The sequence below is a fragment of the Moschus berezovskii genome, chromosome 15 (assembly GCF_049115385.1).
Source record: "Moschus berezovskii isolate FMDL1 chromosome 15, NW_MosBer_1.0, whole genome shotgun sequence".
Lineage (NCBI taxonomy): Eukaryota > Metazoa > Chordata > Mammalia > Artiodactyla > Moschidae > Moschus > Moschus berezovskii.
The window spans coordinates 72,736,222-72,751,260 of NC_142474.1; the positions used below are offsets into that span (position 1 = coordinate 72,736,222).

Below are 15,039 nucleotides of genomic sequence, written 5' to 3' on the forward strand. Positions count from 1 at the left end.
CTGCCTGCAGTTCAAACTGCCTAGGGTTCAAATCCCTGGGTCAGGAAGATTCCCTGGAGAAGGAAATGGCAACTTACTCCAGTTTTCTTGCCTGGAAAATTCCATGGACTGAGGAGCCTGGCAGCTACAGTCCATGGGGTCATAAAGTCGGACACAACTGAGCATGCACACACATAGGGACATTGCACAAGAAAATGTTTCCCTGTTCCTCTGTCCCTGGTCTTCGTTCTGCTAGCTATTACACTCCGTAAAACCACCAGGTATTACCCTGTATGTATAAATGCCCACACAAAAAGATTTACCCTAAGACAGAGGTCCATTTGACAAATAATGCTGTGTTCCATCTTGGGAGTTACTTATTCAATCTCTTGTGCTTTGCAACTTTCAACAAGTTTAAATTTTTTTTTTAAATTGGGGTATGCGTAAAATAAAGTGTATAAACCTTATGTGTGTAGCTTAAGGAAGTTTTACATCTCTATATATACATATGCACACCCAGCAGTTACTTTTGAGTCAGATGTAGAGTGTTTTCAGCACCCCAAATGTCCCCTTATCCTCTTTCCCCGTCAGTGTTTACCCTCCCCGAAGGAACCAGTATGCTCTTTTTTTTTTTCCCCAACAGATTCATTTCTTTAAAGGAATGGATTTTGAAAAGAAAAAACAGGGGGCAGACAGGTATGAAAGAGAAAATAAATACAAATGTAAGCTGTTTTGCTCATTGCTTTATAATCACAGCAAGCTAGTACAGAGAATGCCCTGTACAAAACACAGTAAAAGTTCAAAGATGGAGGGGTTCCCTTAGGCAAGGCTGAAGATTTCAGCCTCTGGAATTTGGAGTTTTGGCTGCAGTCCTGGTTTTCGGATGGATCACTGGGTATATGGCATGGTTCATGCTTTTAACCAGATTTGAACAGGAGAATGGCCACTTGGCCCTGGTAAAAGTGGATGAAGTGTTTGGTGCCATGTGTCACATAACTAGTTCATCCCCACGATGCCGCGCCAGGTGGGGTTGTACTTCTTGCCACACGCCTTGTTGATATGGGCCATGATGCCCTTCTGTATATTGTATGTCTCCAATGCCTGAGTAGCATGTCCTCCAAGTCCTGCTGCATCTCCTCTGACATATCAGCATTCTTGATCACGGCCTTTGGGTCACCAAGAAGCAGGGCCTGGCCAGCTGCAACGGTCTCCTGCGGGAGGGGTTGATTAGGCTCACACCCGCGGAGAGAGGCCCCAGTATGCTCTTTCTATTGCTGTGAGTCTTGCCTGCTCCTGAGCTTCGTATAAATGGAAATAGTGAATACTTTCTTCTGTATCTTATGTTTTCACTCAGAATGGCTCTGACTGAACCATGTTGCCAATAGCAGTTGTTCTTTCCTCTTCCTTGGATAGACTGTCCCAAGCTTGACACGATGTATTGTTTCTCGCCTAATTCACCGGCACTTCTATTTTGTACCTGTTTCTGGTTGATATTAGCAAGCATGACTGTTCCCCATGAATCAGAATGGTGCTAAGTACATCACATCACAACCATGTCAAGAGTGTGTTTGGTAGACCACTAATCCATTTGCAGTTCAGTTCAGTTCAGTCGCTCAGTCGTGTCCGAATCTTTGCGACCCCATGAATCGCAGCACGCCAGGCCTCCCTGTCCATCACCAACTCCCGGAGTTCATTCAAACTCATGTCCATCGAGTCGGTGATGCCATGTAGCCACCTCATTCTCTGTCGTCCCCGTCTCCTCCTGCCCCCAATCCCTCCCAGCATCAGAGTCTTTTCCAGTGAGTCAACTCTTCGAAAGGATGGCCAAAGTATTGGAGTTCAGATGAGATAACAGCTGGACCAGTGCCAAGTGCAGGTCCTTGTGACTCTCCTGAGATCGCGAGTTCTTAGCCAGGGTGTTTTCATACGTCTCATTGTTGGTGCTTGACCAGTAATCATCAGTGAGAGACGACTCCAGAGAACACAGGCTGGTACTCTTCATGGTCCCCTGGAGATTTTCCCAGCACCTTTTTCACAGGAACAGGTCTGTTGGAAGTATTCTCTTACCTACCATTGACTTTCTGCAAAAACAGACTTCCCTGTTTGCTACCTCTCTGGTCAGTCCTGAAATTCCTGCCCTTGGTAAGTATAAAAATAGAAGAATCAGTTCTGCCTTGTGGTGTGTCAAGGTTACACCAAATGGTGTCTTAAAATTAATTGTCTCTTTTGGTGAAGGAAATGTTTAAACTTCTTTTGAGTTTTGTCTAATAAGCCCTTGGCAGAAGGAAGTTTATTCTTAGACACAAATAACCATGGGCAAATGATGCCTTGTTTCCATTTTTGTTTTGCTAATTAAGGATGGAAAATTGTTGGTCAGCTTACTCCATGGTATGAACTTGAATAGATTTAAAAAGAGAATCTGATGCTTTGTGGCAATTTCAAGCCAGCCTTTGATTCAGTATCTGGGTTAAAAGTCTCCACATACTGATGTTTAGGAATTCCTCATTTTCCTATTCTTCATAATGCATGCAAATCTCAAAAAACTAGTTGCTCAACATATAGACACAGCATTGATTGGATTTACAAAGTTGGGTAGTCTGTGAAATAATTCTCCGTAGTGTGTCTTACTGAAGGAAATGAAAGTTAGGAGTAAAACGAGATTGTTCTTTGCTTAATGTATCATCTCACTCATTTTTCTTAAATCACAGGAAAAAATAATTTATCTCTCCCTCTTTCTGGAATTTTAATTTACATCCTAAGTTTTTTGCTGGGGAAGGCTTTGGGAAATGTTTTTCTGAAGAGTCATAAACCTTCTGGACAAGCAGCACATTATGAGAACTAAATGACTGATGGAGAAGCGCTCCTTATGGAAGAATTGCGTATGGAAGGAATGAGAGAATCAGAAGCCGCCCTTTTGCAACTCTGATGAAACAGTGAACAAACATTATCAGTGACTGGTAAATCTGTTAAGGGAAAGACTGATGAGGAATTTCACCATGGGTGATCAGAACCGTCCAGCCCTCTTGCTGAATCTAAAAGCAGACAACTAGATATTGTGTACTTCCTGATGTGGTAAAGAAGAACTCAGCATAACCGGGAAGTGTTCTTGCCCACAGCACTGAACCTGAATCTAACCAGCCTCTAGCTCTACCCACCGAACACAAGGAGGTACAGGGGACTGAGCTGTGAGCCTCAAACTTGACTGAGCATTAGACCACAGAGGGAATTGAAAAGACCCAACACCCCGACTGTGTCCCACAACAGTTAAATGAGCTCTTGGCCTTGGCATTGGCATGTTTTCTGCTCCCTGTGATGCTACGTTCAAACCAGAGTTGGGGACCAGGAGAGCAGGGGACCAAAAGACAGGACAGGAAAACCATCATGACATACAGAATGTGAGAAACTCCATAGAAGAGAGGACCAGTGTTTTACAAGATGTATATGTAGCATTAGTAAAAGGGTAGAGAGTGTGGACATTTGTGGATTAAGAGAGATTTCAGAAATATCAGTCAAATGTGATGTGGGGACTTTGTTATGATCCTGAGTCAAACAAAGCTGCCATTCTAGGACATTTTCCAGAGAATCAGGAAACTTTAAATACAAGCTGAGTATTTGATGATATTAAAGCACAAAGCATTAATTTTGTTACTTTTGATACCAGTTTTGTGGTTATGCTGAAAAAAGTTCTTGTAGAGGTACATAAAGAAGTATGTTGGCTTCCCAGGTGGCCCTCGTGGTAAAGAACCCATCTGCCAATGCAGGAGACTTAAGAGATGTGGGTTCAATCCCTGGGTCAGGAAGATCCCCTGGAGGAGGAAATGGCAACCCGCTCCAGTGTTCTTGCCTGGAGAATCCCATGGACAGAGGAACCTGGTGGGTTACAGTCCATTGGGTCGCAAAGAGTCGGACACGGCTGAAGTATTTGTGCCCTTCACAAATGCACTCACGCACAAAGAAGCATTTATGGATGAAATATGATGCCTCAGATTTGTTTTAAAATTCGAGCAGAAAAATGGTGAAAGGGAGATTTCCCTGGTAGTCCATTGACTTAAGACTCTGTGTTGCCAATTCAGGGGGCGCAGGTTAGATCCCTGGTCGGGGAACTAAGATCCCACATGCCATGTGGCACATTCAAAGGATTAAAAACAAATGGTGAGAGGATCCATAAAGACAGATAAAATAAGACTGGTAAAATATTGACAATTGTTGGGCCAGATGATGGTTCCATGAGAGTTCACTTTACTATTTTCTCTCCTTTTGTGTGTTTTTAAAATTCTTGTAAGAAAGGATTTAGAAGAAGGCATAGAAATGAAATGCAAGCCAACGTATCTCATGCATTGAGATATGTTGCCCGTACAAAGTTTTGAAGTGCAAACCTGAAATAAAGGCAAACTTTATGTGTCCATGCAAAAGAGATCTTATTTCTTTTCAGAAAAAGTTATTCAGTTATTCATTATGTTTCTATCTTGCCTACAGATGATTCTGGGCCACCTCCTTCTACTGTCATCAACCAAAATGAAACTTTTGCGAAAGTTGTTTTTAAGCCTAGTGTGGTCCAGCAAGCCAAGATTGCCCAGAATGGCATTTTGGGAGATTTCATCATTAGATATGATGTCAATAGGGAACAGAGCATTGGGGACATCCAGGTAATGGGTTTGTTGTTGCTGTTTCTCATTAGTGGCATGACACTTTTAGTTAGACCCAGAACAAGGGATTTCAGTACTCACCTGAGAGAGTGAGAACTACCAATTCTTAGGAAATCTATTTTAGCCCCAAATGTGTCTCCGAGACCACCAGTGATGTTCCCTTGCTAGAGGCCGGGGGTATCTATTTCCTTCTTCAGTAATCTAGAGGCAAATGAAACCTATAACCTAATTTTCCCTGAGGTGCTTTAGATGAAATTAGAACTTAGTTCATCTTTTTAATTTAGAGAAACTGGCCCATGACTCAATTTCCTGTAGGTCATATTTCTCCAGAGACAGGGCAGGATTATCAAAATGTATTAGTGTGCATCCAGCATGTAGGCAATCTTTATGTCTGAACATGAAAGATGCTTCGGAAGAAAAAAACAGATAAAGCAGGAAGCAGGATTCTCAAGTGACAGGGGTCAAGAAGAGATGAATGATTTAAATTGAGTCAGTGTAATCGATGTATTTTTAAGGAATTATTTTGCCCTTACCCAAATTAAATTAGCAATTAGTTGGAGGAATCAGGGCCATGGGTGCTTTTGCTCTGGATGTGGCATCTGGCCCTAGACTCTGTTTCATGCTGTCTTTGACTTTTAGATGTTCCATAGAATCTCCATTTTGGTTTCTTTTGCTACCTAATCTGGGCACTACCAGTTTTACTTTCTCTTCCCTCCACCAGGTTCTAGACGGCTATTTTGTGCACTATTTTGCCCCCAAAGACCTTCCGCCTCTACCTAAGAATGTGGTGTTTGTGCTGGATAGCAGTGCCTCCATGGTGGGAACCAAACTCCGCCAGGTGAGTCCCTGCTGCTTTTTCCTCTTTCACGTTTGTCCAGGACAGTGATGTTCTCAGTGAATAGGATTCAACTGATGCTAAATGTCTGCTTTACCATTCATCTGTTCCTGCCTGTGGGGGAACATTCCTGAACAGATTCGGTGAAGCCACTGACATGAACTGTCATTTCAGCATGGGAGTTTTAGGAGAGCAGAGGGCTGCAGAAACACCTTGAAATAAAGGGAACTGGGGGATAATGTGAGTGAGATAAGAACACAATGAGGAGGCCACTGAATAGCACCATTGTGGATGGAATAATTCTGTTCAGTGATGGGGTCCATTGAGAATAACAGAATAGAGTCATTGGCAGCTCCTTGACCTGTGGTTAGAACCAAAGACCTGTATCTCAATAATTCAGGACTCCTTGGTAGCTTAGCTGGTAAAGAATCCTCCTGCAATGCAGGAGACCCCGGTTCGATTCCTGGGTCAGGAAGATCCCTTGGAGAAGGGATAGGCTACCCACTCCAGTATTCTTGGGCTTTCCTTGTGGCTCAGACAATAAAAGAATCCACCTTCAATGTGGAAGACCTGGGTTTGATCCCTGGGTTGGGAAGATCTCCTGGAGGAGGGCATGACAACCCACTCCAGTGTTCTTGCCTGGAGAATCCCCACGGACAGAGGAGCCTGGCGGCCTACAGTCCATGGGGTCACAAAGAGTTGGACACAACTGAGTGACTAATACAGCACAGCACAATTCGGGACTCATAGTCTCACAATACTTAGGAAGAATCTTAGCATTCTAGGGATGGGGGACATTAAGGGGACATGTAATCTATGCTGAAAAATTAAGTTATCACACAAATGTAGCCATTTACATTCTTTTTCATAAACCACAGGAAAAGGCTATTCCTTGTCTTACTCTGGTATCAGAAATGTCATAAATTTGCATTTATATTTCAACTTACGGAGTGGAAAACAGAAAGAACTGCAGGTTGCCAGACGAACAAATATCTCAATGGTCAACAAAAAATTAGGCCTCTTAGATTTTCTTTTTTAATTCATTATCCGTTTTTATCAATTAACAATAAATATGTGGTCTGATGAGTAAAACAGCATCTAGCATCTCATGCCTCCTACAGACCCTCTGTCCCCCACTGCTTTCCCCTTTAAGTGCCACCCCACATAGAACTGAACTTGGTCTTGGCTCATAAACCACTGCAAATATTTTCTCTCAGTTATCACTTTGTCGTTACTTTGGCCATTTGTATGTAAATATTTAGTTTACATATTTTCTAACATGTCATATATGTATGTATATGTACTTTGTTTCAATGTGCTGTACGGTTGTTCAGATCTTAGTTCTCCAGCTGCAGATTGAACCTGGGCCCCCTGAATTGGAAGCCCAGAGTCTTAACCACTGGACCACCAGGGGATTCCCAGTATAACATACTGATCTTTTTTTCATGATGTCTGATTTTGCCCTACCCTCAAATAGTGAAAACTACGTTCCAAAATCTGATGCAAGGATTTGCTTTAGCCCTTTCTTTTTCTTTTTTTTTTTTTTTGAAGGATAGATAAGTATAATTTCTAACTGGTGTTAGTGGAGGATACCCTGAAGCCAGGTTCTCGTCGTTCTTCAGCGTTGCATTCTTGTAGTGAGCCTGCCAGCTCCTTCGTCTCCTATTTTATTTTTTTGCCTGTGCTGGGTCTCCATTGCTACATTCAGGTTTTCTCTAGTTGCAGTGATGGAGGCTGCTCCTTGTTGTGACATGTGGGCTTCTCATTGCAGCGACTGCTCTTGTTGCAGAGCACAGGCTCAGCAGTTGTGGCCCGTGGGCTTCGTCACTCTGCAGCATGTGCGATCTTCCCGGAGCAGGGACCAAAGCTGTGTCCCCTGCATAGGCAGGCAGGTGCCTCTCCACTGAACCACCAGGGAAGTCCCTAGAGCATCTTCAGTATGCTGCGGCATTTCACTAAGGGTATTACATGGATTGTTGAATTAAGGGATATTTAATCTTGATAATAATTTGGTTGTTATCCCCGTTTTACTGATGGAGAGACTGGAGCTTTGCAGGGGCAGATAACACAGCTAGTACATAGCAGGGCCAGGCTTTCAAGCCAGGTCTGACCCTGAAGGCCATGAATCAAACCAAGATACTGTGGGGTCTCAGGGCGAGTAACACAGTGATGAGGCAGCATCCTCATGTGCAGTGATAGACGTGCCGGTGCCTACAAGGTCAATGCCTTGACGTTTTAAGACTCCATGGCAAAGGCTGCATCTCAGGGATTTCCTTGCCAAGAACGGAGTAAGGATAGATGTCACCCTGTTTATTAGCCTTCCCTCTCCCTTCATTCTTGGATTTGTTGTTGTTTAGTCACTAAGTCGTGTCTGACTCTTTGCGACTCAGTGGACGGTAGCCTACCAGACTCCTCTGTCTATGGCATTTCCCAGGCAAGATCACTGGAGTGGGGTTTCATTCCTGCGTAGGAAACTCCATTCCTTGCGAGGCATTGAGCACCTGGCCTGCACTCTTGCTGGCTTTTAAACCACAGCATGGCCTCTTCCCAAGGAGAACCACCCTAGACCAGCCAAACACATGTCAGAAGCCTCCAGGAAATTTCTAAAGCCTGTGGCTACTTTAAGTGGTTTTGAAAACCATTGAGTCTTTGAGCAGCTCTCAGCTTCTCTAAGGCCACAGCCCTGAGTGGGCAGCTTAGCTGGCTTTCGGTGGAGTCTGTACACGGTATCATGTTCCCTGGTGAAGAGGAAGATTTGCCCCAAGCAAAGGGCTTTGGTGATGTGTCTACGGGCTTGGCAACACCAGACATTTGGAATGGGTCCCTTGAATGCTGTGAAGACCATGAAGCGTCTTTCTGGCATTCTTATCCAAATGTTCTTGGCTCCCTTCATATTTGCTGGGCCTGAGACGTTTCACTGTAGATATCACAAGCTCAGGCACATAGCTGCTACTGAGGAAGTACTTGAACAGTTGATCTGTAAGGAATTGTAAGGATCATTTGAGTTGAAAATGTGTTCTTTTTTTCTTTCAATTTTTAAAAAAATGTATTCGGTTGCATCAGGTCTTACTTGTGACACAGGGGCTTAGTTGTCCCGTGGCATGTGGGATCTTAGTTCCCCGAGCAGGGATTGAACCGGCATCCCCTACGTTGGAAGGCAGATTCTTTACCATTGGACTATCTGGGAAGTCCCCTGAAAATGTGTTCTTACTCAAGGGTCTGTCAGTACCCGGGAGCAACCAAAGCTGTGTGCATTTGGTATCTTCTGGTTCTGTCCTGATCCTGGTAGGCATGTGAGCCTGGGAGCCAGGACTTCACCAGCCTGGGGCAGCTTCAGCATACGCTGCAGCCGTCGATGCCGGGCTCGGCTCCGTGTTCTCTCCACGTGCTCTTCCGCTGAGTCAGGCAGGGTTTCTGCCTCCCAGCTTGAGTTTGTGAAACTTAGTGAGACAGGGGATCCAAAGAGAAACAAAAAAACGGTGAGCAGGGTAAATCTTTTTTGTTCTTTCTAGTTGCCTGCTAAAGACATTGATACAAGCAAACATACACGTCCTTGGGAGTGTGAAGGCTCGTTGTTGTTCAGTCTCTCAGTCACTTCTGACTCTTTGTGACTCTGTGGACTGCAGCATGCTAGACTTCCTTGTCCACCACTAATTCCCAGAGCTTGCTCAAACTCATGTCCATTGACTCGGTAATGCCATCCAATCATCTCGTACTCTGGCGTCCCCTCTCCTCCTGCCTTCAATCTTTCCCAGCATCAGGGTCTTTTCCAAGGACTCAATTCTTTGCATCAGGTGGCTAAAGTATTGGAGTTTCAGCTTCAGCATCAGTCCTTCCTATGAATATTCAGGACTGATTTCCTTTAGGATTGACTGGTTTGATCTCCTTGCAGTCCAAGGGACTCTCAAGAGTCTTCTCCAACACTACAATTTGAAAGCATCAATTCTTTGGCGCTCAGCCTTCTTTACGGTCCAACTCTCATATCCACACATGACTACTGGAAAACCATAGCTTTGACTAAATGGACCTTTGTCAGCAAAGTGATGTCTCTGCTTTTTAACGCTGTCCAGTTTTGTCATAGGTTTTCTTCCAAGGAACAAGCGTCTTTTAATTTCATGGCTGCAGTCACCGTCAGCCCAAGAAAATAAAATCTCTCACTGTTTCCTTTTTGCCCCGTCTATCTGCCGTGAAGTGATGGGACCGGATGCCATGATCTTAGTTTTCTGAATGTTGAGTTTTAAGCCAACTTTTTCACTCTCCTCTTTCACATTCATCAAGAGGCACTTTATTTCCTCTTTGTTTTCTGCCATTCAGGGGGGGTTGTCATCTGCATATCTGAGGTTATTGAAATTTCTCCCAGCTAATAGATGTCTATTAAATACAGTTTCCATTGACAGGGTCTATACATTCTTCTCTTTCTTTTCCCTAATCTATATAATTTCCCCAATGGCTCAACAGGTAAAGAATCCATCTGTAATACAGGAGACACAAGAGATTCAGGTTCAATCACTGGATTGGGAAGATCCCCTGGGGTAGGAAATGGCAACCCACTCCAGTATTCTTGCCTGGGAAATCCCATGGACAGAGGAGCCTAGTGGGCTACAGTCCACAGGGTTGCAAAAGTAGGACAGAACTGAGCACTTGGGACATTCAATATAATTTCTATCACTTTTGCCCTCACATTTGCTGTTGGCTAAGGGACCCGCCTTGGTGACCAAGCAGTGGCTAATTTATCAGTTACCAGATGTCTTTAATGATGCAACTTTCTGCGGACCTGTTCCTGGGTTTGTTCCCATAATCAACGCTATTCTGTGCCAATCCTCGACTCCAGTGTGGCTTTGGAAGCTTGTCATCCTTTTTCTGCTTAATTTAGTCAACAATTTCAGAAGAATTTAGTCAACAATTTCAGAAGAATAAGCATAGGGATTCTTTTTTTATTGAAGCATAGTCAATTTACAGTGTTGTGTCAATCTCTGCTCTACGGCAAAGCAACTCAGTTATACACGTCGACATTTCTTATATTCTTTTCCATCGTGGTTTATCACAGGATATTTCACAGGATATTGACTATGGTTCCCTGTGCTATACAGTGGGGCCTTGTTGTTTATCCATTCTAAATGTAATAGTTTGCATCTACCAACCCCAAACTCCCAGCACAAGCACAGTGTTTCTTACCTGTAGTTCTCAAACTAAAATGAGGGCAAATGTGAGCTAGCAGATTGGAGAACCAGCATCTGAATTTCATTCGCACTTCCTTCATGGGCTTACTTCACCCTGCAAAACCTCACTTTCTTCTTCTCTGTACAAAATTGGGCTTCCAAGTGCTGTTTGAACATTTTATGTGTAACCTTATAGGCAAGTAGTCCATGAGCTCCATGAATTTGGGAACCATCTTGGTTTTGATCATTAAAGTACACATTTCCAGCTCCTAGCACTGTACCTGGTAATGATTTTTGCCAAAAAACCCACCAGCCCATAAATTCTGAAATGTGACTTTTAAAGGCACGGTAGCTTTAGCCCCTGAGTGACCAGCACATACCCAGCACTCTAAGGGTTTTGCGTACATCTGTTCATTTCAGCTCCCAGCCAGCGGAATATCATGGGTATCCCTGCTTCACAGATGAGACGGTGCGGGGCAGGAAGGTAATAGCAGTGCACTGAAACACATCGCGTTTCAAGTAGAAAAGGTTGGAGTTGAGCTCAGTCCACCCCACTCTGAAGCTCTTCACCAAACATTGTTCACTGCATCATCAGATATAACCTCAGACTCGCTCTCAGGCTTTTAAGCTTTACCTGTTCTCTTCCTTTCTTCCTTTTATAAATTACAGTTCATTTGCAGTGTTGTGTTAATTTCGCGTGTACAGCAAAGTAATTCAGTTACACAAACACCCACACATACACTGGAGAAGGGAATGGCAGCCCACTCCAGTATTCTTGCCTGGAGGATCCCATGGTCAGAGGAGCCTGGTGAACTGCAACCCGTGGGGTTGCAAAGAGTTGGACACGACTGAGCTACTGAGCACACATGCATGCACAAATACACATATATATTTATTTTTCCTCAGATTCTTTTGCCTTTAAGGTTATTACAAAATATTGAGTGTAGTTCCCTGTCCTTATTGATTGTTTATTTTATTTATAGTACCTGTTCCTTTTATTTGTTGATTTGGCTGTGCTGAATCTTAGTTGTGGCACATGGGATCTTTAGTTGCAGCATGTGAATTCCTAGTTGCGGCATGTGGGGTCTAGTTCCCTGACCAGGGATCAAACCCGGCCCCCTGCATTGGAAGCACAGAGTCGTAGCCCCTGGCCCACCAGGGAAGTCCCTATAGTACCTGTTCTTATGCCAAGTGAGGAGATCTCTTGAATGCTGCTCCTCGCGGTGACATGGTTGGAAGAGTGAACTCTTTGCACAAATGCAGGCGGAGCTGCAGAAAAGCAGGGAGGCAAGCACATGTGCCAAAGGAGACCTCGTCTAAGAAACTTGTAGGGTCTCAGGAGCAGGCACTGTGTGGCTGTCTTGCAAATGAAAAATGGATGATGTAAGATTTGGATCCTCCTGCCTCTGAAAGCATAGCTTCAGTTCATAACAGTGTTCGGCTTCCCTCTTTCCAGTTTTCCAGGACAGGGGTCAAGAAACATTTTCTAAAAACTGACAGATCAGTGAGTGTGCTAAGCCTTGCAGCCTGGAAAGCTTCTGTGGTGATGACTCAACCCTGCTGTTGTAGCGCAAAGACGGCTGCTACACGGTGCAAAGACATGGGTGTGTCCTGTTCCCATAAAACAACGCTTATTAAAAACAGGGAGCGGCCTGGATTTGGCCCCCAGGCCATGGCTGGTGGACTCCTGGCCTGTAGTGATGGCTAATTGGCGCTTGCTAGAAACACTGTTTCAGTTGATAAATACTATTTATTCTCATCCCCTGAGCTGCCCTCGCCCAAACAGTACCTCTAGCAAGCATGTGTCTTAGAAATATATTGCAAAACAGAAGTCTGGGCCTTGGGGCCATGGACAGAAGGCAGCGGAGGAATCTGGTGTCTTTTGGCTCAAACTCAAAAAAATGAAAAAAAGAAATGATGGACAAAGGGCAAAATATTTTTACCCTGGGCCACTCATGAAAACTTGGACTTTTTGTTTCAAAAAAATTTTTGCTTTTCAACAAAATCATAAAGAAAATTTTAAATAAATTGGAGGTTCAGTTCAGTTCAGTTCAGTCGCTCAGTCATGTTCCCATTTTTAAAAAGGGCTTCCCTGGTAGCTGGTAAAGAATCCACCTGCAATCCACCAGGAGACCCTGGTTCTATTCCTGGGCTGGGAAGATCCCCTGAAGAAGGGATAGGCTACCCACTCCAGTATTCTTGGGCTTTCCTTGTGACTCAGCTGGTAAAGAATCCACCCGCGGGAGACCTGGGTTTGATCCCTGGGTTGGGAAGATCCCCTGGAGAAGGGAACAGCTATCCACTCCAGTATTCTGGCTTGGAGAATCCCCATGGATAGAGGAGCCTGGCGGGCTACAGTCCATGGGCCACAAACAGTCGGATACAACTGAGCAACTAAGCACATTTTTTTAAAATGTTGAAACAGTAAAGATTGAGGTCATGTTTAAAAACATTTGAGGGGGATTTCCCTGGTGGCTCAGTGGTAAAGAATCTGCCTGCCAATGCAGGGGACACGGGTTCGATCCCTGGTCGGGGAGGAACCCACATGTTGTGGAGCAACCAAGCCCATGAGCCATAAGTATTGAGCCAAGCTCTAGAGCCTGTACTCTGCAACAAGAGAGGCCACAGCAGTGAGAGGCCCGTGCGCCTTAACTAGAGAGCAGCCCCCTCTGCTGCAGCTAGAGAAAGCCCACGCCCAGCAGCGAACCCAGCGCAATCAGAAATAAAAATAAGTTTTGAGGATCTCTACATGAAGGTACTGTGTGGTTATCGTGGGAAGGAAAAATGAACAATACAGAGCTTTGAGTTCTCTTGCATTTTCTGTTCAGAGTGCAGGCCTGGCAGACGGCATCCAGAAGCATGGTCATCCCATAACCAAGAGCCTTACTTGCCCTTCCTGGTGTCCTGACCTTGCCCTTAAGTTTCTCCAGTGGGCATTGCTATCAGCCAACTTTCTCTATAAAGGGCTAGAAGTCTATGCTACAAGTCAAAATGAGATAACCTCTGTCTGTCAAAGAGGATTGAATGAGATAAGAAATGTGGAAGCGATTATCAGAGTGCCTGCAAGTGTTATTACTGTTGGATTGCATCTGTTTGGTGGCTGCTGGAAGCTGCAAAGGGGGTGCAGTTCCTAAGAGTTGCCCGGGCCTGACGTCACAGCCAGCTCGCTCTCTTGCTTAGGACCCCACGCTCCCCCAGGCTGGCATCTTGGCTTTGACTCCAGACTTCAATTCTCCAAAATGGAACGTCACATTGATTATGTACTGTGGGAGAGGTACAAGGCGTGGGGGATACAAAGATAAACAAGACAGAAAATTTTTTCCCAAGAGGTCCAGAGAAAAAGTCATGGAGAAAACTGTATGCAAGGTGTTCCCTGTGATAGAAGTGAACGTGGGATCTGGTCACAGAGTAACAGGGGTGCTGGTCAGAGTTTTCAGCCCTGGAGCAGGGACAACCAGGGCTTCCTAGGGGAGGGGAGAGTTGAGTGAGTCTTTCAGAAATTAATTCAATGGATGGGGCAAGAAGGGAGACCGAGAACATTCTTGCTTTGGCCACCCCTCAGCATGCGGGATCCTAGCAGGGAATGAACCTGTGTCTCCTGCAGTGAACGCAGGAGAATATATTTTTAATATTTCTATAATAAGCAGGTTAGAGGTGGACCCCTAACCTCCGGACCACCAAGGAAGCCCCTCTATTTTCCTGTATGTATGATCCTCCCATGCTGAAGTGCTTTGTGTGCTTCTTCTGTAACCGTTCCACTGTCTCACTCTGACCGTGGCTCTTTCACAGCCTCCCCACATCTGTCACGTCCTTTATGTTCATCAAGGCATACCCCTGAGGGTTTGCAATGAGTAGCCTAGGTGGGCCTCTGCCAGGGACGCAGGAGTCACAAGAACTCACATGTAAGGGAAAGTTGAATGGGGCAAGGGGCGGTCAGAGAGTCAGATACCCCCAAAATATGTAGACAGAAACGGGCAGGGCTCCAGAATCCAGACATGCAGTTAGGCAATGTAGATTTCAGACCCTGGACAGGCACTGGGGACCAGAACTCAATCCTGTCAGTCAGTAGTGTGTGAGCACGCGGGTGAAGCATGCCAGCTGCAAGGATCCGTAGACTCAGGGGACCTTGTCTTGATCAGCACCCTCTTGTCCACTTACTGTTTAAGCAAGAAGCCATACCTGGGGATGACTACCTGTAGCCCATGACCACCTGGATAAAGGCGGTGAGACTAAGTTCTTTCCCAGAATAAGAGATTTGGGATCAGCCTTGTGAGCAGATCCTGATAACCACAAACCTTCCATGTGAAGAGAAGTGAAAAATATCATCTCTTTCGAGTCTTGAGTTACTTCTACATCAAGCAAGAGAAATAGATGTCCAATGTCACCCCACTCCAGTACTATTGCCTGGAAAATCCCATGG

General features: G+C 44.8%; 1 protein-coding gene and 1 pseudogene across 1 annotated transcript in view; one reads left to right on the forward strand and one right to left on the reverse strand.

Moving 5' to 3' along the window:
* Positions 1 to 15,039, forward strand: part of ITIH5 (inter-alpha-trypsin inhibitor heavy chain 5) — a 90,683-nt gene that overhangs the window by 46,026 nt on the left and 29,618 nt on the right. Inside the window, exons 6-7 of the mRNA XM_055427231.2 lie at positions 4,456 to 4,625; positions 5,347 to 5,463. Coding sequence (XP_055283206.2) covers positions 4,456 to 4,625; positions 5,347 to 5,463 — 287 coding nt within the window. The remainder of the gene's footprint in view (positions 1 to 4,455; positions 4,626 to 5,346; positions 5,464 to 15,039) is intronic.
* LOC148775471 (dynein light chain 1, cytoplasmic pseudogene) lies at positions 897 to 1,124 on the reverse strand (annotated as a pseudogene).